This window comes from Peromyscus eremicus, chromosome 9 (assembly GCF_949786415.1).
Source record: "Peromyscus eremicus chromosome 9, PerEre_H2_v1, whole genome shotgun sequence".
In the NCBI taxonomy this organism is placed as follows: domain Eukaryota; kingdom Metazoa; phylum Chordata; class Mammalia; order Rodentia; family Cricetidae; genus Peromyscus; species Peromyscus eremicus.
Genome location: NC_081425.1, coordinates 83,925,376 through 83,947,535, shown reverse-complemented (window position 1 = coordinate 83,947,535; position 22,160 = coordinate 83,925,376). Strand labels below are relative to the sequence as shown.

Sequence of the window (22,160 nt, the reverse complement as noted above, 5' to 3'; positions counted from 1 at the left end):
CCTTAAATTGAGGCAGTGTATCATGACCCAGAAGGAGAGTGGGAATAGTCTGAAGATGAGGCTTAGAGACTCATAGCCGTATAATTTTCTTCAGTGATGAACTTCTTTCCTCTTAGAAGATGGAAAACAACTAAAGCTTACCTCTGCGTACTATATTATAGGATCTTAGCAGGTGTTTGTGGACTAGAAACTAAATCTTAAGTCATCTCCTTTTTTACATACCTGACCACTTGGAGACTGCTGGGCAGACTAGTTAGAATTTATCAATATCCTGATGACGTAATACAGTTGATCAGAAGTCAAACTAGAAGTTGAACTCTTTTAATGGTTTATTGAGCCATTTGCCTTGAACATTTCATTTAGCCTCTAAGCTGGTTTTCTCAACAATTAAGTAAGGTGACTGTCTTGGTCCCCTTTTAAACTCTGGTGTTAATCTTTGGTCCTTATACTTTGTTCTATACCACTCATATCAGTTTTTCAGGATCTTATCTCGATTTTGGTCTCTGGAGAAAAGGCAAGGATACATGCTGAAAGCTAAACCTTTAGAGAGAGCTCAGATGAACCACAGACTACTTCAAGCTACTTTGGATTAGACAAGAATGCTGGGTAAAAGAATAATTAGGGACTGAACCTGACATGATCAATGCCAGAGAGATTTGTACTCTCTGTGAAGACATTTGTTTGGTAGGGGTTTGTTTTGTTTTATTCCTGGCATCCAGAATATTGTGTTTAGGAGTAGCTATCTTAAGAGATGAAATACTGTTGGGTTGTTTTGTTTTGTCTGTGTTTAGAAATGAAATAACTAGTTTTATTGCATTCTTTGTCTCAAAACCCCAAACATATTTCAGCTGGTTATTAAATTTTATTTTCTTATGGTATCATACAGTCTCTTTGATTCAACATTACATTTTGAGAGCTATTCTAAACAGGTTTATCACTGGTTGTTCCTGCCAGGATCACTGTTTTAATCATTTTATAAATTTTCTTAATAATCTCTTATACCTTTCCAGGGTGCTTACTATGTTTATGGCACATCAAATTAATACGCTGTAATCATTATGAAGTACCTGCCCACAGTTTTATTTTATTTCGTGGTCACCCTTGGATAAAGAAAACTGACCCTTTTGTTTTTCCCCTTTTCTACCTTCCCCTCAACAGTAAAAAGAACATAAGGAAACAGCGAATGAAAATTTTATTCAATGTTGTTCTTGAAGCTCGAGAGCCAGGTTCAGGCAGAAGACTTTGTGATCTGTTTATGGTTAAGCCATCCAAGAAGGACTATCCTGATTACTATAAAATCATCTTAGAGCCCATGGACCTGAAAATAATCGAGCATAACATCCGCAATGACAAGTATGCAGGTGAAGAAGGAATGATGGAGGACATGAAGCTCATGTTCCGGAACGCCAGGCACTACAACGAGGAGGGCTCCCAGGTGACGAGGCGCCTCGAGTGGATGCTTTTCTTTTTGTACAGTGGTGGGCTTTTTTCTCTTTTGAGTTTTCTCAAGACAGGGTTTCTCCGTGTAGTTTTGGTGCCTGTCCTGGATCTCACTCTGTAGACCAGGCTGGCCTCGAACTCACAGAGATCCACCTGCCTCTGCCTCCTGAGTCCGCGCCACCGCCGCCCGGCAGAATAATGTGTTTTGAAAGATCAGAGTTAGGCGCTCTCTCTCTCTCCCTCTCTCTCTCTCTCCCTCTCTCTCTCTCTCTCCCCCTCTCTCTCCTTCTCCCTCCCTCTCCCTCCCTCCCTCCCTCCCTCCCTCCGTGTGTGTGTGTGTGTGTGTGTGTGTGTGTGTGTGTGTGTGTGTGTATGTGTGTGTATGTGTGTGTGTGTGTCTGTCTGCCTGTCTGTCTGTCTGTCTCCCCATCCTTGTAAGGTCATAGGAAGCCAAAGGAGGGTTAGAGGTGTCTTCCTTAGTCACTCTCTGTCTTATCTCACTGACTTTCAGCTAGGCTGGTAGCCAGCAAGCCATAACCTATATGCACATGCCTTTAACCCCAGCTCTGAGGAAGACAGGAAGATCCTGAGGGTTTGATGGCCAGCCAGCCTAGCTGGAAAGTCAGTGAGATAAGACAGAGCATGCTTGAGGAAGATACCTAATACCTCCCTTTGGTTTTCTATGCACTTATATGGCACCTAAATTTTATCCTTCTTTGTGTTGGGGAGATGGTTTAGTCTGTAAACAACTTGCTCTGCATGCATCAGAACCTAAGTTCAAGTCCCCATCACCCAGTGTAAAAAGTCAGATACAGCAGTATATATCTGTAATCCCAATGCTGGGAGGTAAGACCAGAGGATCCCTGGGACTGTCAGTCAATTTAGCCAAGTTAATGAGTTCCAGGTTCATTGAGAAGACCCTATCTCAAAAGAAAAGTGGAGAGGTGATCAAGGAAGACATCTGACATCCACTCTGGCTTACATACACTGATACACACACACATGCAAATGAAGAGCTGGGTATAAAGGTGTGCCCTGTAGTCCCAAAGTTTGGGAAGCAGAGGCAGGTGTATCTCTGAAGTTAAGATCAGTTTGGTCTTCTTTGTGAGTTTTAGGCCAGCCGGGCTATATAAAAAGACATGGTCTCAGAAAACAAAAATGAAAACTGGGCGGTGGTGGCACATGCCTTCAATCCCAGCACTCAGGGGACAGAGCCAGGCGGATCTCTGAGTTCAAGGCCAGCCTGGTCTACAGAGTAAGATCCAGGACAGGCACCAAAACTACACAGAGAAACCCTGTCTCGAAGAAACCAAAAAAAAAACAACAAAAAAAAAGACAATAATGGTAATAAAAAGATGAATGTTTTAAATTCTTCCTGTTTTTGCCAGTTTCTGTGTAAGGAAATTTTCCATCTTAAACCTTAGTTTCTTTGTGTATAATTTAGAAATAATAATAATAGTGCTTACTCGAGTTTTATAGGATATTAAAGGGATATAAAAGAAGTAACTGGCCGGGTGGCGGCAGCAGCGGCGGTGCACACCTTTATCTTTTTTATTACTTATTTATTTTTAAGGATGTTTTGAAAGATTTATTTTTGTTTTATGTGTATGAGTATTTTGCCTGTATGTATATGCATCACATGTGTGCCTGATGTTAAGGTCTGAAGAGGGTGTTGGATTCCTTGGAACTGGAGTTACAGTTCTGAGCTATATGACGTGGGTGCTGGGAACTGAACTCAGGTCTTCTGCAAGAGCATTATTCACTCTTACTGCTGAGTCATGTGTCCAGCTCCTTTATCTTTTTTTTGCGGGGGCAGGGAGTTGGAAAGGTCAGTTGAGCCCAGGACTTTTATGTGTTCTCTGCCACTTAGCTCTATCTTTAGCCCATGATTTTTAATTCTTATAAGTACAGCCAAAGTACAATCCTCCTTTGATATGTTTTCTATTTTATATCTTTTATCTACTTTAAATATTCAAAAATAAAACATTTTCCTTTTCTCTGCCCTTGATGTGAAGTAAAGTATACACACTAAGGATACTTGTAGATTGAAGAAATAGGCCTTTATATAATAGAGATTCATACTGTCTTCAGTATCCCTGGCTACTGTACACCCTGAAGAGAGATAGAGAAGAAAAGTCACATTTCTTCTGCCTTTCTGCTCTTGTGGACATTCAAGGGAATATAGCCTCTGTGGGGGAGATAGGAGGCAACCGTTGAGTGAGGAGCCTTGTTCTTGGCTATAGATTACCACCGGTGGGTCAGTCTTTGCAGGTATAGTTTCAGTCTTAAATTTCCACTGGGATGAGTCTGCTAACTTGGAGATCTGGTAGAAAAGTTAGAGTGTTTGTTTGTTTGTTTGTTTGTTTGTTTTAGGAAAACAACACATATAAAAGTGTTTGGGAACTTCTGTTAGAACCTGTAAAACTGAGACTTGGAGAGATGACTAAGTGGTTAAGAGCACTGACTACTTGCTCTTCCAGATCACTCTTGATTCGATTCCTAGCACCCAGGTGGTAGCTCACAACCCTCTGTAACTACAGTTCCAAGGAATCCAGGATCCTCTTCTGGATTCTGCAGACACAGGCACATACATATGCAGGTTAAACAATCCAGGATCCTCTTCTGGATTCTGCAGACACAGGCACATACATATGCAGGTTAAGCAATCCAGGATCCTCTTCTGGATTCTGCAGACACAGGCACATACATATGCAGGTTAAGCACTCAGACGCATGAAATAAAAAAATAAAAAGTCTATAAAACTTCTACCACAGTGGATCTCAGATACTAGCTTGCATTTCTTTTCTTTTTCTTTCTTCTTCTTTTGTTTTTTCTTGAGACAGGGTTTCTCTGTGTAACAGCCCTAGCTGCCCTGTAACTCTCTTTGTAGACCAGGCTGGCCTTGAACTCACAGAGATCCGTCTGCCTCTGCCTCGATAGTGCTGGGATTAAGGATAAGGGCCACCATGCTCAGCTTACTAGCATGCATTTCTATACATTAGAATCACCCAGAAAGCTTCAAAGTAGGTCCTCCCCATGAGATAGTAATATCATTGTTCTGAAGAGAACGGAAGCATTCAGTATCAACTGTCCTAAACAATGTTTTAAACATTCACACCTATTCATTATTTTGTTGTTGTTGTTAGTTGGTGTTTTTAATATTTAAGATAGGGTTTCACTGTGTAATTGATGCCGGCTTCAAACTTGTGATTTTCAGCTTCCTGAGTGCTGGTAATTAATTTATATATCACCACCTTCAGAGAGATAAAAACTTTACTCCTTAATTATAATGTTTTTAGGAAATAATCTCAAGTGTATTTTTGGAATGTAGGTATACAATGATGCCCATATCCTGGAGAAGTTACTCAAAGATAAAAGGAAAGAACTGGGACCACTACCTGATGACGATGACATGACTTCTCCCAAACTTAAGCTGAGTAAGTCTGCTTTATATTTGGTTCTTCAGTTTAGTCTGTCCAAAGAGATTGAGGGTTTCTTGACATTTTTTTAATTAAATGATGAATATTTTTTTATTCATCGGCACTCCGCTGTTGGGTTCTTTCTTCTTCACATGCATGCTCTTTGACGTTTTTTACGTAAACAAGAGTATAAAACTCCTAGCTTTTTCGTTGATGGGAGTGAATATCTGACAGTGGAAATGAGAGATGATTCCTTTGGGCACAACTTCAGAAGTTCAGTCTCCACTGTTCCTGAGCTATAGTAAAATAGAACATCATGTAAGAAGGGCACAGAGTTGCGGGTTTGCTTAGCTCCTGGTAGCCAAGGAGCAGAGAGAAAGACATGGAGTGACCAAAGATAAGATCCCTTCAGAGGCGCTCCACCAGTGACCCACTTACTCCTGCCTAGTCCCACATTCCAGTATTGCTGTCAGATTATGACTCCATTGAGTAATCTGTTGATAAAAGCAGAGCTCTCATAGTCAGTTCCTGTCAGTGATCATATCCACCATCTGGCTTCCAAGTCTTTCATGAGGAACTTCTCAAGGCATACTTTATATCCAAACCATAAAAAAGGGAACTTGAATATCATGACAGAGGTTTTTGCTTTCTGGAATGCAGTGAGTAACATAACCATTAAATGGGAAGACTATCTATCCTTTATTAGATGCCAGAAAGAAGAATATGGCAGGTTTTGTTGGTGTTTGTTTTGTGTTTCATAAAATTAAAAATGAATCCCAGCAACTCTACTAGATAGAATTTGGGAGGTGAGAAATGTCCTACTCAATGACCATCTGAGTACCCTATGTGGATATGGTTTTATTTTAGAGGAAAATTTTTATTTTATTTAAATTATTTTATTTTATTTTATTAAAAGGAAAATTTTATTTTATTTTAAGTTTTAAAGGAAAAGAACACAGCAAAAATAATACCATTGAATTAAAGAAGATATTTCTGATTTATTTAATATATATAAATAAAACAAATGCTAAATAAACTAACAATTTCAAATAATCTTAAATGCTAAGCAAACAATAATGATGTCAAATAATCATTAGAACTGTGTTTATTGGAATGGAGAAAGATTAACATCTTTTTAATGTAAACTATAAACTGAATTTCACCACGGCTTTGTAAACTACTGCTAAATGACAGTCTTTTGTTATTAAGGAATTAATTTCTTCGTGTAATTATAAAAGTGTACACATAGCCAGGCATGAAGGCACTTGCATGTAATCCCAGCCTTTGGGAGGTAGAGGCCAGTGGATCAGAAGTTCCAGGCCAGCCTCGGTTACATAGTTAGTTTGAGGTTAGCCTTGGCTATTTGAGCTCTTTCTGTAAACAAACTAGTTTGGAGATATCCTGTTACTGAGTTGGTCATCATTTCTAGGAATATCCATGACTGGAACTAGGAAAAATGTGGTTTATATTTAGAGATAAAATATGGTAAACTCAAGTCATATTTCGATACTCAAATTTCAAGAATTTTATCAATCAACACTTCAGTTTGTTTCAGTATCTTTTTTTTTCCTGTAGTGAAATTCTCAGTTCTCTGGGATGTTAGAAGTGATGGCATCAGAATGTCGTCACAGAAGTACTCATTTACTTAACCTCTTCACAGCTATCTCAGCATAAACGATTTGATCTCATATAAAAATATGATTACTGCCGGGCGGTGGTGGCATATATACCTGTAATCCCAGCACTCGGGAGGCAGAGGCAGGTGGATCTCTGAGTTCAAAGTCAGCCTGGTCTATAAAGCAAGTTCCAGCACAGCCAGAGCTGTTACACCGAGGAACCCTGTCTCAGAAAACCAAAAAGAAAAAAGAAAAAAAAAAAAGTATGTGTGTCCATACACACACACACACACACACACACAATTACTAGCTTATGTGTTATTCATATACCTTTAATCCCAACCCTTAGGCACTGAGGCAGGAGGGTGGAGAGTTCAAAGCCCAACAATGTTATATAATCAGACTCAGTCTCAAAAAAGTTTATATACATATATAAAATTATTTATATATATAAAGTATATTATTGAAACGAGTAAAGGTTTTCTTCCAGATCTATTTTTGTTTATAAGATCTATCTCATTGAAGATATGCTGATAACTATGTTTTTACAAATCATTTGGGATAGCCCTTTCTTATGGTTGTACTGCCAGCTGTGTTAAAATTTATGCTTATGCCATTTTATCCATTTAACATTACATCTCTCTCTTCAGGTAGGAAGAGTGGTGTTTCTCCTAAGAAATCAAAGTACATGACTCCAATGCAGCAGAAACTAAATGAAGTATATGAAGCTGTAAAGAACTATACTGATAAGAGGGGTCGTCGCCTCAGTGCTATATTTCTAAGACTCCCCTCTAGATCAGAGCTGCCTGACTACTATCTAACGATTAAAAAGCCCATGGACATGGAAAAAATTCGAAGTCATATGATGGCAAACAAGTACCAAGATATCGATTCTATGGTAGAGGACTTTGTCATGATGTTTAATAATGCCTGTACCTACAATGAACCAGAGTCTTTGATCTACAAAGATGCTCTTGTCCTACATAAAGTCCTCCTTGAAACTCGGAGAGACCTGGAGGGAGATGAGGATTCTCATGTCCCAAATGTGACCTTGCTGATTCAAGAACTTATCCATAATCTTTTTGTGTCAGTTATGAGTCATCAGGATGATGAAGGAAGATGTTACAGTGACTCCTTAGCAGAAATTCCTGCTGTGGATCCAAACTTTCCCAACAAACCTCCTCTTACATTTGACATTATTAGGAAGAATGTTGAAAGTAATCGCTATCGGCGACTCGATTTATTTCAGGAGCACATGTTTGAAGTATTGGAAAGGGCAAGGAGGATGAATCGGTATGTTTTCAAAGCCATTTCTTTATGATGAAAATATGTGGTGTTTAGTGCAAAACAGATGAAGGAATTCTACTTTGATAAACTTTTTCACCTTAGGTATGTTGTTACAGTGGGTAGCCTGCTGTCCTGAATTCTCGGCAGGCAAAACTATTTTTTCCCCTTTACAGTGTTGGGGGCATCAAACCTTATATAAAGCAGGTGTACTCTGTAAAGTGGAAAGAGATGCTAAGTTGTTAGAATGAGTGCCAGTGAAGGGAAGACAAAGTTAAAGCTCTTGTGCAATGCCAGAACCTGAAATACAGCCTTTCTAGGACATGTCTTTTAAAGGCTAAGTAATACAGTTTGTAATGGAAATTAAAAGTAGGATTTCTCTTTGAAAATTAGTCCAAGAATGCTTTGAGTTATTTTTTGAGGTTAGACTGGTCTAAATCCAGCCATTTTATAAAAACTTACTTATTTTTATTTTATGTATACAGATAGATGTCCTGCCTGCATGTATGTCTGTGCACCACATGTGTGCAGTGCCCACAGAGGCCCGAAGAGGGTGGAGTTACGATGGTTGTTAGCCACCATCTGGGTGCTGGAACTTGAACCTGGGTCCTCTGGAAGAGCAGTCAGTGCTTCTAACCCTTGAGCTAGCTCTATCTCCCCTCAACTCTATTTCAAGACTCAGAAGGACTTTTTATTTTTATTTATCAATTTTTTAAAATTCACTATTTTACATCCTGGCCACAGTTTCCCCTCCTCCCCTCCTTCCAGTCCCTCCTCCTTCTGTTTCTACCCCCCTCCCCAAGTCCACTCCTCCATTTCTGTTTAGGAAAGGGGCAGGCCTCCCATGGATATCAACAAAACATGGCATATCGAGTTGCAGTAAGACTTAGCACCTCCCCATGTATTAAGGCTGGGCAAGGCGATCCAGTATGAGGAGTGGGGTCCCAAAAGCCAGCAAAGAGAGACAGTCCCTGCTCCCACTCTTAGGAGTCCCACAAAAAAAAAGCTACACAACTGTAACATTTGCAGAGAGCCTAGGTCAGTCCCATGCAGGCTCCCTGATTGTCAGTTTAGACTCTGTAAGCTCCTATGAGTCCAGGTTAGTTGGTTCTGTGGGTTTTCTTGTATTTATCAATTTAAGAGCTTAGTGTAGGACTGTAAGTGGTTTAAAAGAATACATTTACATCTATTAAAGATCTTTCAACTTTTTGGCCTGTGTATATCTTTGCCAGTTACTGGTAGCATACTCAATGTAGTTCAGCAATTGCAATGTAAGTTCTGTATGCTCTTAGAGGCACTTAGTTGAATTGAACTTAAAGACAGTAAACCCTACCTTCTTTTGGTTTATAGTGTTACATTGCTGAGAGCTAGAACTTTAGATTGTTTCATTCCATGTAGGAAATCTTGGAAACCATCATTTGCTCTAGACCTTAAAGGAAAAGTAAATGCTAATTGATTGCTTTTCCTGGGGAAATTTTTTATAAAGCATTATGGTAAAGCCCTTCATGTAAATAAACTCTAACTCATCCATGCTTTTCTAGGGAAGTGATAATCTTTTCCATTTTCATGAGAACTAGAGAAATATAGGAAGAGTTTTATAATCTCACAGCTACTAGGTGATGTGGCTTGTTTGTTCCTCACTGAGTACACTGCTGCTGACAGTCACCAGTTAGTGAACACAGCCATGGATGAGAAACATTGTTGAGCTCTGTATTCTAAGAGCTTGGCGGCTTGTGGGCAGAATAGGACTTATACTTAGGGAATTGTGAAGTAGCATACTAAAACCCAACACTTAGAAAAGATAGTGCTGTAAGGAACTTTGTGGGCCAGAGTTCGCCTAAAAAAGCACAAAGCATCGTAAGAGAGTTGGAGGATGAATAGAGGGGCTGATACTCCAGATATGATTAATGGTATGAAGAAAGGCAAAGGATTGGGGTGTAAAGATGCTGTGTTCCAGGGCTGGAGAGATAGCTCAGAGGTTAAGAGCACTGGCTGTTCTTCCAGAGGACCTGAGTTCAATTCCCAGCACCCACATGCTCACAACCATCTATAATGAGATCTGATGCCTTCTTCTGGCCTGCAGACAGACATGCAGGCAGAACACTGTATACATAATGAATAAATAAATTAAAAAAACAAAAAGATGCTGTGTTCCAGAGTTGGAGGTGGAGTTAAGGCTGATTAGACCCTTAATGAACATGTTTAGGAAATGGTTCCTTGTTGTGAGATACTAGGAATAGAAATAAAGAGGAAAGTGGGGCATATCTTGCAGTCAAATTCTATAGGAGTTTTTTATTTAAGTAATTTTTGTTGGATGACTACTAGTTAACAAGCATGTTCTAGGTGCATGGATGTAGCAGTACTTTCATGAAATTTAGATGTCTGATTTTCTCTGTTTAAGGAGTCCTTAAATCTAAAGACCTCCCTGTGGTCCCATCATGGCTTGAGTTCAGTGAGTCTTCTAAAGAGCATGTATCTCTTAGATTATGGGGAACTTTGTATGTGATTTATATTTCTAGAAAACAATATATTTTCATTCTCCTATTGTTGACATAGGCTTTTGCTTTTGAAGTCTAGAAGATACAGCCCAAGACACATTTATATGGGACAGTAATCTGCATAGTTTATCTCATGCCCAGAGCTCTGTTGAGAAACAGAACAGGGGGCTGGAGCCATAGCTCAGCAGTTAAGGGGACTGGCTGTTCTTTTAGAAGATCACAACCATCAGCAACTCCAGTTCCAGAGTATCTGGCTCCCTCCTCTGGCCTCTATAGGTACTAGGCGTGCAAATGGTGTGAAAACATATATTCAGGGAAAAAAACCCATACGCATAAAATTGAAAAATATAACAAGCCATTTCAGTTTTTGTAAATAAAGATAGTATTGAGACTTCTTGTGGTATTTACAAGAATTAATTAAAAAAAGGGTCTGGGAGATGCTTAGTAGGTGAAGTTCTTGCCATGCAAGCCTGAGGACCTAAGTTCAGATCCCCAGCCCTCACATTAAAAAAAAGCCCAGCATTCTGGCACAAGACTGTAACTACAATGCCTGAGAATGAGGGTAGCTGAGGGTAGACAACAGGAAGATCCTTGGAGCTTCCTAGCCAGTCAGTGAGTTCCAAGTACAAGACACTATCTCAAAAAAAAAATAAGTTAGAAAGTAATAAAGACACCTGACCTTGACCTCTCACCTCTATACACGTGCATACACACCCACAGACATATACATGCAAATGAACAGATGCATATCCATACAACCACACACACACACACACACACACACACACACACACACACACACACAAAGAGAAAATAATAATAAATTCTTAAAAAGAATTGATAAGCCAGATGTAGTGGTTTATCCCGGTAATCCCAACACGTGGGAGCTAAGGTAAAAGGATTCTGAGTTTTAGGCCAGCTTGGCCTATAAAGAAAGAGCCTGTTTCACAAGACCAAAAGAAAGAAGGAAATAGCTTGAAATGTATCTGTTTAGTGAATTATACATCACACTTTTATCTACTCTATTCACATTAATGATAGGCATTCTAGATGTGTAAGTATTAATAATTAAATTCATATGAATTACACATGTAGATTTCCAGAATATTCTTATTTCATTGCTACTTGCCCCTAGCTAGACCTATAGAAGGGATAGAAGGAATCTGAGTAGTGACTAGTAGCAGAAAATTGACACAGGGGCAGTGGTTTATTTACAGTAGCGTTCAGGAACAGCACAGTGCTGAGTCCTACAGCTGACCAGTGTGGTGGCAGTATGCCACAAAGCAGCCTGTCTCCCTTGCAGGTAGACAGACTACATAGAAACACAAGGGCAGGAAGCACCTAGAACTTCTTTTATGTTCTTAATTGTTTCCTTTGGCTGAATGTCTGACTTACCTCAAAAGATTACTTAACCGAAGGAAATTAGTGTTGGTCGTTTTTCCCTCTTGAGTTTTTTTTTTTTTTTTTTTTTTTTTTTGAGGCACAGTCTCATTGTGTAGCCATGGCTGCCCTGGAGTTCAGCATCTGCCTGACCGTCCCTCTTGAGTGCTGGGATTAAAGTTGTACACCACCCCTCCCAGTTTTTTATTTTACTATTTTCTTGACAGGATCTCATTATTTACTTTTTTCCCCCTGCAAGTTGTTTTTGAAAACTAGAATTACATTACAGAAATCTTTTAAGAACAACTAAAGCAAAGATTAATAAATCCTTCACAATACATTTTGAATAAACAAAGTTAAAGTATATAGCAGGTATTTAGTGATCCGTACAAAATTTAATTACATCAGGTGGCTTGATGAAATTTGAAATCTGCCCTTTCAATGTAATACAGATTTGCCAAATGTATATTTTTCACTGATAATTTCCCACTAAAATTGTAAGCTTTTCTTAATTAAAAAACAAACACAACTTCTTCAAGAAAGATTTCAAAAATGGTGTCTTAGAGGCTTCTTCCATTAGTAAATTTTATTTTTTTGTTTGTGTTTTTTTGGTTTTTTTTTTTTTTTTTTTTTTTTTTTTTGGAACTGAGGATCGAACCCAGGGCCTTGCGCTTACTAGGCATGCACTCTACCACTGAGCTAAATTCCCAACCCTGAGTCCTAGTAAATTTTATTTTTATTGCTTTTCTGAAAGTGTTAGCCTCTCTGGATCTTTAGAACATGTTTCTAGAACCTCTCTAGAATACCCTTTAGGTTGTTGGCAGTTCTTTGCCAGTTCTCATTGTTGACTGGATAGTCACCCAAGTGTCTCTGATAGCTGATGCTCTAGTGTCTTGTGTCAGGAGACAGCTGATTGGCCCTGCTTTACTGCCATGCTCCCTAATCAGAATGTCTGCCTAACTGTTAATAATGCCTTGCCACTACACCTGGTGACTTATGCCTGTAATCCCAACACTTGGAAGGTGGAAGCAGGAAGATCTTACAAGTTCAAAGCTAGCCTAGACTACCTACATAGTTCCAGGCCAGCTTGGGTAACCAACTGAAACTATGTCTCAGTAAAGCTTATTTTTTATAGTTTCCTAATAATGGGGAAAGAAGCTTAGAAAAATTCTAAATATGACACATAATTTTTTCCTTCTTGTAATATTTGCATCTGCCAGTTCATTCCAAATCAGTTACTTTTGAGAAATTAAAGTTTAAATGAACTCTTAGGTGTGTACGTGTTATCACACAAAATACTCTCATGCCTTTATAGTTTAGGTTCAGTTCCTCACTGAGTACTATCAGTCAAGGTAGTGATGCTATAGGACCAAAAGGGAGAAAGTAGACATAGCCTGAGTCTTTTATCACCTTCTATAAATGAGGGTCTGCAGTTAAGAAAATAAATAGATGCAGCCATGGTGCAGACAGTGGTGGTGCATGACTTTAATTCCACCCAGCACTCGGGAGGCAGGTGGATCTCTGAGTTTGAGGCCAGCCTGGTCTACAGAGCTAGTTCCAGGATAGCCAGGGCAACACACAAAACCTCTCCCTCCCCCCTTAAAAAATAGATGCAAGTTAAGTGTTGTACTTGATCAGGAGCAACAGTACAGTTCTTGATTCTGCCAACTCCTGTCATGCTTTGGATGTCTGAGAAACATGTGAGGCCTTTCCTTTGACATGAGTGAGAAAGGAGTGTGCCTTGAAAAAAAGGAACTGAGTGAGAATTCAGATACTCAATTGTGTATGTATTTTTTCATTCCGTCTTTTTTGTTTGTTTTTGTTTTTGAGATAGGGTCTCTTGTAGCTCAGACTGCCCCCAAATTCACTATGTAAGTGAGTGAATTTGAACTCTTGATCCTCCTGCCTCCACCTCCCAAGTGCTGGATCACAGACATGTAGCACCGTGCATGGCTCAGATACTCTGTTTTAACAAACTTAATGGGGGTACCCTTCTAACTGAGCCAAAATACTGTTATCATATCAGTGAACATAGTGAAACATTTAATGGGATTTAGCATGTAATTGAGGTATTATGGAAGAAGCAGTTCATGTGTCAATGGATACTCTTAATGCCATTATAGGACAGATTCCGAAATATATGAGGATGCAGTAGAACTCCAGCAGTTTTTTATTAGAATTCGTGATGAACTCTGCAAAAATGGAGAGATCCTTCTTTCTCCAGCACTCAGCTATACCACAAAGCATTTGCATAACGATGTGGAAAAAGAAAAAAAGGAAAAATTACCTAAAGAAATAGAGGAAGATAAACTAAAACGAGAAGAAGAAAAAAGAGGTTAGTTCCTTTTCTCTTATTAAATATGAAGAAATATTAAAGTCTGTTCTAGTGGGTGCCACAGTTAGCTTTGGAGAGTTTGTGTGATTGAAGATTCAGACTGTTGACTAGTTCAAATAAGACATGATTAGATAGAAATCTCGTCATCATCTGTTTGGTTGTCACACTGAGTAAGTTACTTCTAACACAGCTAAATGACAAGTGTGAGAAATTAATGCTGCATACTTGAGAGGCGTGTCTGGGGCTCCAGCAGTGAATTCTCAGCAGTGAATGTGTCAGTTGATGCCATATCTTTCAACAGTAGAGCTTTCCTCTTAAACACTGTGAGAAACAGACAAGTAGATGAGATTTCAGTTGAACCACATTCCTAGTTTCATTTTAATCATATCAACCTAAAGGTGGTATTTTGAATCATTTGCCAGATTTGCAAATATTTTGATAGTGAGAATTTGTCGTTGCAAATTGAGAGTCTTTTATGGGGTGATGAGGGTGGGGGACAATGAGGCAGGATCTCACTATGTAACCCAGGCTGGTGCCAGTCTTTTTTTTTTTTTTTTTTTTTTTTTTAAAGATTTATTTATTTATTTATTATGTGTACAACATGTATGACTGCAGGCCAGAAGAGGGCGCCAGATCTCATTACAGATGGTTGTGAGCCACCATGTGGTTGCTGGGAATTGAACTCAGGACCTCTGGAAGAGCAGTCAGTGCTCTTAACCTCTGAGCCATCTCTCCAGCCCCCTGGTGCCAGTCTTAACATGATCCTCCTTGCCCATGCCCTCCAGTGCTGGGATTTTAGGCATGCGTCAATGCACTTGGCAAAAGTGATCATTTTGTGTAACATTTCAATTCACATAGATAAATATGACTCTACAACAGTTGTATTACTCTGTAGCATCAGACCTTCTTAGATATTTTCCCTCAAGATCAGAAAACAATATTAATTGACTTGAAATATCTGAGGGGTGGGGGTAGAGAATGAGAACATACTGATTAGTGAGAATATCATTTTGCCAACATAGAGGTAACTACAAAAACATCATTTGCTGCTAGAGGGAATACATCCATTCAAGGTTGTACGGATGAGTGATAGAGTCTGTATCTTTTCCAACTGAAAGCAGTTGATGTGGAAATGAATTGAGTAAATCTGAAGGCTTGCTGGCCCAAAAACATACGTGTGTGAGGAAGATACAAGAACCTGGTGAAAAGCAAAAATCCAGTGAAAAATTGACTGTAACTTTATATCCACAGATTAGTCAACTGAGGGTAGATCCTTATGGAGTAAAGTGTTTGAATGTGACTATTACCAAAGTCATTGGCTGACTCCTAATTTTTCAGAAAAAGGAGCAGCCCCTAGTATCAGGTCTCCAGGTATATCTATCATAGTAATAGTAGTGGAAAGAAGTGAGAGGGGGAAAAAAGAAATTGAAAACATAGTGAGTGAAAACTTCAAAAATTTGATGACAAGCATTAACCTACAGGCCCAAAAACCCCAAGTAAGATAAACACAAAGAGATCCATTTAGATACGTCATAAACTGCTGGAAGAAAAATCTGAATTTCAAAGCAAAAACAAAACAAAATGAAAACATCAGATATAAGAAAACAGCAGCGCCGGGCGGTGGTGGCGCACGCCTTTAGTCCCAGCACTCGGGAGGCAGAGCCAGGCGGATCTCTGTGAGTTCGAGGCCAGCCTGGGCTACCAAGTGAGTCCCAGGAAAGGCGCAAAGCTACACAGAGAAACCCTGTCTCGAAAAACCAAAAAAAAAAAAAAAAAAAAGAAAGAAAGAAAAAAAGAAAACAGCAGCATAATTAATGGCTGACTTTTTATACAAAATAATGAAGGCTAAAAAACAGTGAAGTGATATGAAAATTTTCAGGGGAAAAAAAAAAACCCAAATTGTATTTAGATAAATTATGCTTTAAAATGAAGTTTATGAGCTAGAGATGTGACTCAGCAGTTAAGAGCACACTGTGCCCTTCTAGAGAAGCGGAGTTAAGTTCCCAGCACGTCAGGCAGTTCATAACCACCTTATTATTTCAGCTCCAGGGGATCCAGCGCCCTCTTCTGGCCTCCAAGGGTACCTAAACTCACATGCATACAAACATACACAAACATACGTAATTTAAATCTTTTTTAGAACATGTGAAGGAAAACAGCTGAAATGAAAGAGCTCAACAGTTATATTCTCAATATTTCTTTTTTAGTAATGGCTAGAACAAAAATGGTCAAAAATCAATAAACACAGTATAAGCACTAAAATGACTTGACTGGGCATATCAAACATAGGAACAAATACCATTGTTTATAATAGTCAAAAGACAAAAGCACCCCAAGCATATGGTGTATGAATAAGGAAATTGTACTATATTCATTCCATGGAATATTATTTAAAATGAAATACACATAGATGAATTTTGAAAACATACTGCATGAAATATGTTAGATGAAAAAAGGCAAACAGTGTTTGCTTGAACCTGCTTGGAATGTCTAGAATAAGCAAATTCATAGAGAAAGTGGGATAAGGTTTACCAGGAGCAAGAAGAAGGGATGGGAAGTGTAATTGTTGCAGTGTTTTATTTGGGGAAATGAAAAGTTATAGAAATAGTGGTCGTGATTATGTAACACTGAATGTCCATTTTTGTGCTAACATTCTATTGTAAGTAGTCTAGGTTTTTGTTTTGTTTTTTTGTCATGGTCTCAGTTTTTTCCAGTCTTTGCTTCTCACTGATCTAATTCAATTACTTCCATGTGTTTTTACAAGCTCCCTTCTAATTGGTGTGTGTCTGTCATTTAAATACCCTCGGCTCAGAAGTCCTTTCTCATTATCTGAGTCATCTGGGTGGGTGATTGAGGGTCTGGTATGATTCTTCATCCAAATGATTCCTTTCAAACTTCGAACATGTTGACAGAAAAAATGCCCTCTGTGCGGACATGCATAGGATAATAGTTACAGATACTCTAATTCAAAATGGAAGAGATGAAAGAAAGTGTTGAGAAATTTCATTAATTTTTGAATCCAGCTAGACAGAAGCCATTGGGGTTTCTAGAATGAGAGGATTCCTCTGTGGCACAGTACTCTGCTTCAGAATTCTTCCTTGGGAAAGGTGTTTGTAACTGAGTGACTAGTTGGCTTATTTCTTGTCTATAAAGGTGAAGGGGCTAGGTAGCCTTTTTTTTTTTTTTCATTTTTGTACACTGCTTCTATTAGTACAGTTTTCTGATTCTGCTTGTATAAAATTCTCAGAAACTTGGCAAAGCCCTTAGATCCACAGTGAGGGATTTAACTTGGTGTAGACTTTTGGAGATTAATTTGGAATATGCACTTAAATTCAAATGCTTGTTGCCAGCATTTTAATTTATGGGAAACTATCCTTAGGAAGTTGAATGTAGAAAGAGTCTGTTAGCACAAGTTTCTGAGAGCGAGACGCATTGGGAGAGCTACTGGTAAAGTGCTAAATGCAACACCAGCAGCCACAGGCAAGACTCGGACAGAAGTTTTACAGTTTTGAAATGAAGTGTGTTTATCTCCCTCAGCTGTTATTTTTTTAAATTAGAAGATGCATTTAATGGAATCTCAACCAAAGTATCTTTATCTCATGCACATTTTATTTCTTTGTGTTAATCTTAAAATTTGTCAAAGAGGTTATTGATACTTTAGAAGTTTGGTTATAGTGTCAAAAGGCATCATCTGAACTAAGTGATTATGGGAGGCATCACCACAAATTAAATGCTTTTAGTTTTTTATGTCTGGGACTATGCCGAATTGATGTGGCAAAATCTGGTGGCGCTGGCATTGGCCATGAATCCCAATAAGGTGGTTCCCTCTGTATGAGAAAAGCGAAGGTCATGGATATGAGCATGCAGGAAAAGCCCATAGAATTTATATGGGAGGGAGCTCTATGTGCTAAGTGACCTGGAAACAGAAGGCAGCCTCCCCAGAAAGAATAGTACCTGTCTCAAGACTCCATTGACTGCATGTACTACATGATAGAGAACCATAGGGAGGACTATAAGCTTTGGCCCAAAGTAAGATACTCTAAAACAGGATTACATATCCCAATCAGTAGTAGAGAACTAGCCTAATACAGCCATGGCCTTGTTTGATCCCTGTCACTGTCAAAAATTAGATAAAAAGTATGTTTTTAACAGATTCAGAATAAGATAAACATCTATAAATGTTTTTTTTTTACCTAGTGGAGTGTTAAGCCTTTGATACTTTGGGGAAAAACGATAGAGATTGAGTGAATAGTCTGTGCCCCAGTCTGAAGTCTCTTCCTGGGCTTGAAAAGCCAGAATCAGAGTTTAAGACAAGAAACATAAAGCTTTAGATGAAGCTGGCCAGTCCTCATGGTATCAGGTTATACACACAAATCCACATTCAAACACAATCTGCTTGGGAATCTTTCTTGGGAAGAAACTATCTCTCAGAAGCTCCAGGCTCCATTTTATATTATATTTAATGTTACATTTATGTTGTATAGTTTCCATAAGAGACTCACAGAAGCTAGACAGTGGTCATTCACGACTTCAAGTGACTTCCGTGTCTGTTTTCCAACCAGATTTTTCTTTTCAGCCAGAATTCGCTACCCAAAGATTTTATTTATTTTATGTATATAAGTGCTCTCTCTGCACGTGCACCTTTATGGTGGAAGAGGGCATCAGATCCCACTATAGATGGTTGTGAGCCACCATGTGGTTCCTGGGAATCTAACTCAGGACCTCTGGAAGAGTGCTCTTAACCTCTGAGCCATCTCTCCAGCCCTCATGCACGACTTTAATCCCAGCACTTGGGAGGTAGAGGCAGGTGGATCTTGAGTTCAAGGCCAGCCTGGTCTACAAATAGAGTTCTGACCAGAGCTGTTACACAGAGAAACCCTGTCTTTAAAAAAAAAAAGAAGAGTTGCCGGGCGGTGGTGGCGCACGCCTTTAGTCCCAGCACTCGGGAGGCAGAGGCAGGTGGATCTCTGTGAGTTCGAGGCCAGCCTGGGCTACCAAGTGAGTTCCAGGAAAGGCGCAAAGCTACACAGAGAAACCCTGTCTCGAAAAAAAAAAACCAAAAAAAAAAAAAAAAGAGTTGGGGGAGAGATTCACAGAAAAAGTGGAACTTGCTATTTCAGAGAGTGCTTTATTTGAATATCATCTGTATATAGTAATACTAAGGGCATTTTACTTTTAAACAAGTAGTAATCTGTAGTGTTTGCATATAGCTTGTATTGTGACCATTAAAAGATGTTTTCTTAACAAAAATAAGGTCTGGGAGATACAGCTCACTGGTAAAGTACTTGCCTAGCATTCATGAGTAGTATACATAAAGCACTGGGTTCAATCCCTGGTTCACACAGCGGGGTGGGAGATCTTGCCTAAAAAAAATGAAAATCTTGTTTAAAAGTATTTTGTCTCAGAAGAAATGTTTTTAGTATTTTATACACACACATATACATAGTTTACCATTGAATGCCATACATATTTGTTTCTAAAATGCCACTAAATTTAATGTAACCAGGTAATAACTTATAAGAAATAATTTCAGAAACATCAGTATGGAAAAAGAGGTATATCACATTTTCTGCAGGATTTATGCGATTTATTCTGTAATGCCTTTCTGAATTCTTAAAAATTAGTATACGAGTGTATATCATTGAAGTGATTTGTCCTATAGAATAGTTACTTAAATTATTGTCAGTTTGTTTTCATTCAGAAAGGCTTGTTTTGAGGCTAGCTATAATGGTGAACACATATATTTCCAGCTACTTGGGAGCCTGGGGCAGGACTAGAGCACTTGAACCTGTGAATTCAAGAACTAGACAGCTTAATGAGACCCTCCCTCGTCTCAGAAAATCAAAATGCAGTTTGAGGTAAAGACTATTGAGAATATGCTGATGCTGATGCTTTTACTGATTCCTCTCTTCGAATGCCACACAAAGAATTAAGTATAGCCAGATATGGTAGCTCTTCCCTATAATGCAAGAGAACCCAAGTTGGAGGCTAGTTTGGGCTACATAGAGAGGTCCTCAAAAAAAGGGACAAGGAAGGGAAGGAAAGAAAGAAAGAATTCAGTGTATTAGTGTGATGTGTTTAACTGTTTGACACCCACAGTCTTTTACTGAGTATCCTTTTTTTTTTTTTTTTTTTCCCAAATCCAAGAAGCTGAAAAAAGTGAAGATTCCTCAGGTTCTGCAGGCCTCTCAGGCTTACATCGTACATACAGCCAGGACTGCAGCTTTAAGAACAGCATGTATCATGTTGGAGATTATGTCTATGTTGAACCTGCAGAGGCCAATCTACAACCACATATAGTCTGTATTGAGAGACTGTGGGAAGATTCAGCTGGTAAGTTTGTTTTAAATTGAAGGACAGGTACTAGGAAGATGGCTCGGTGGCTAAGAGTACTTGCTGCTCTTGCAGAGGACCTGAGTTCAGTTCCCAACACCTACATCATAGCTCACAACCATCCCTAACTCTAGTTCAGGAGATCCGATGCCCTCTTCTGACTTCTGCAGGTACCAGGCACACACATGGTACACATACATACAAATAGGCAAAACACTCATACATATACATTTTTTAATATAAAAAAATTAAGGGGCAGATTGATGAAATATGATTGTATTTACTTTTCCTTTTTCCTCTGGAAGAAAAATTTTAACTCATTTATTTAAGCCTTTCAACAATAGTTACATCAATAAATACACTGTTCACTGTACCAATAAATATAATTAAGCACCCTGCTGTATATAAACATGGGATCTAGCACTGTTGGGCAGTGTCACAATTGATTCAGAAATGTAACTTCTTAATGTGTAAGAAAGAGTTGTTTATTCAGTAAGTAACACTTGGAGCTAAACTCTGTATAGGATGGCAGAGATTCAGAAGAGCAAAAGTCTCATGTTTTTATCTAGCAAATTTTTTCCAATGAATGTCACAAATAAAGAAAAAATATTATAAGCAAACCTGTAACTGAGCGTATAATTTCTTGTCAAGGGTCTCCCCCCAAAAAAATGCCTTTTAGCTGGTTTGGTGGCACATACCTGCCATCATAACACTTAGGATGTTGACTTCAGCCTGGGCTACAGTGAGACCTGTCTTAAAACAGAAAACTAAAACAATAAAAAAAAGAAAGTTGCCTTTGAGACATTAAGAATGAAGCTAGCCGGGCGGTGGTGGCACACGCCTTTAATCCCAGCACTCAGGAGGCAGAGGCAGGCGGATCTCTGTGAGTTCGAGGCCAGCCTGGGCTACCAAGTGAGTCCCAGGAAAGGCACAAAGCTACACAGAGAAACCCTGTCTCAAAAAACCAAAAAAAAAAAAGAAAAAAAAAGAAATTTTGATCTAAAACTACATGGCATAGTATCATAATGGCTTGGTAAAGTATTTCCTAGTTCTGCAAAGAATATGAGATTTCTGTTAATAATTCTTTTCTTTCTCTGTTTTTGAGGTGAAAAATGGTTGTATGGCTGTTGGTTTTATCGGCCAAATGAAACATTCCATTTGGCTACACGAAAATTTCTGGAAAAAGAAGTTTTTAAGAGTGACTATTATAATAAAGTTCCTGTTAGTAAAATTCTAGGCAAATGTGTAGTCATGTTTGTCAAGGTAAGAAACTCATTCATTCCACTGATGTCATTCCCTGGAAATACAATTTAAAAATATAAAACTCTGTAGTTAAAAAATTAGAAACTCTGTTTCAAACATCTTTAGCCTGTGTCTGTATATAAGAAATTAACATAAGCCGGGCAGTGGTGGCTCATGCCTTTAATCCCAGCACTCAGGAGGTAGAACCAGGCGAATCTCTGAGTTAGTTCTAGGCCAGCCTACTCTACAGAGTGAGTTCTAGGACAGACTCCAAAGCTACACAGAGAAACCCTGTCTTGAAAACCCAAGGGAAAAAAAATTAACATGATTATAATTGTGAGAGGCCATTTGCTGTATATTGTTTATTTACACACAAATATATTAATGTTTTTATGTTGCTGGGCTATTTTGCAAGGATGATGTTTTCTGAAAGGTAATCATTTACCAATTATCAGTTTTGTTATTAGGTAATAAGATGTGCTATCTTTCATATATGCACATAAGACGTGTCCAAAGCTTTAAGAACATTTTCACAATATGGAAAGTATATATTTTCAAAGGGCAATTAGAACAATAAATAGAATTCATATTTATCATTAAAGGGTATATAGCC

The 22,160-nt window shown here is 38.6% G+C and overlaps 1 protein-coding gene and 1 long non-coding RNA gene across 16 annotated transcripts in view; one reads left to right on the top strand and one right to left on the bottom strand.

Annotated features, from left to right (window-relative positions):
* Pbrm1 (polybromo 1) overlaps positions 1 to 22,160 on the top strand; it is a 101,109-nt gene that overhangs the window by 44,987 nt on the left and 33,962 nt on the right. For all 13 annotated transcript variants that reach the window (XM_059273919.1, XM_059273931.1, XM_059273926.1 and 10 more), the window contains 6 exons: positions 1,159 to 1,435; positions 4,772 to 4,877; positions 7,126 to 7,768; positions 13,761 to 13,972; positions 20,120 to 20,305; positions 21,411 to 21,568. In XM_059273919.1, coding sequence (XP_059129902.1) covers positions 1,159 to 1,435; positions 4,772 to 4,877; positions 7,126 to 7,768; positions 13,761 to 13,972; positions 20,120 to 20,305; positions 21,411 to 21,568 — 1,582 coding nt within the window. The remainder of the gene's footprint in view (positions 1 to 1,158; positions 1,436 to 4,771; positions 4,878 to 7,125; positions 7,769 to 13,760; positions 13,973 to 20,119; positions 20,306 to 21,410; positions 21,569 to 22,160) is intronic.
* Positions 1 to 22,160, bottom strand: part of LOC131919605 (uncharacterized) — a 52,479-nt gene that overhangs the window by 12,453 nt on the left and 17,866 nt on the right. The window contains exon 3 of one of the 3 annotated variants that reach the window (XR_009381311.1): positions 13,918 to 14,293. The exons of 1 other annotated variant lie outside the window; for it this stretch is intronic. This is a non-coding gene — a long non-coding RNA (uncharacterized LOC131919605). Of the gene's footprint in view, positions 1 to 13,917; positions 14,294 to 19,084; positions 19,336 to 22,160 lie in introns of those variants that run through there. One more of the 3 variants, XR_009381309.1, reaches the window with a different exon arrangement.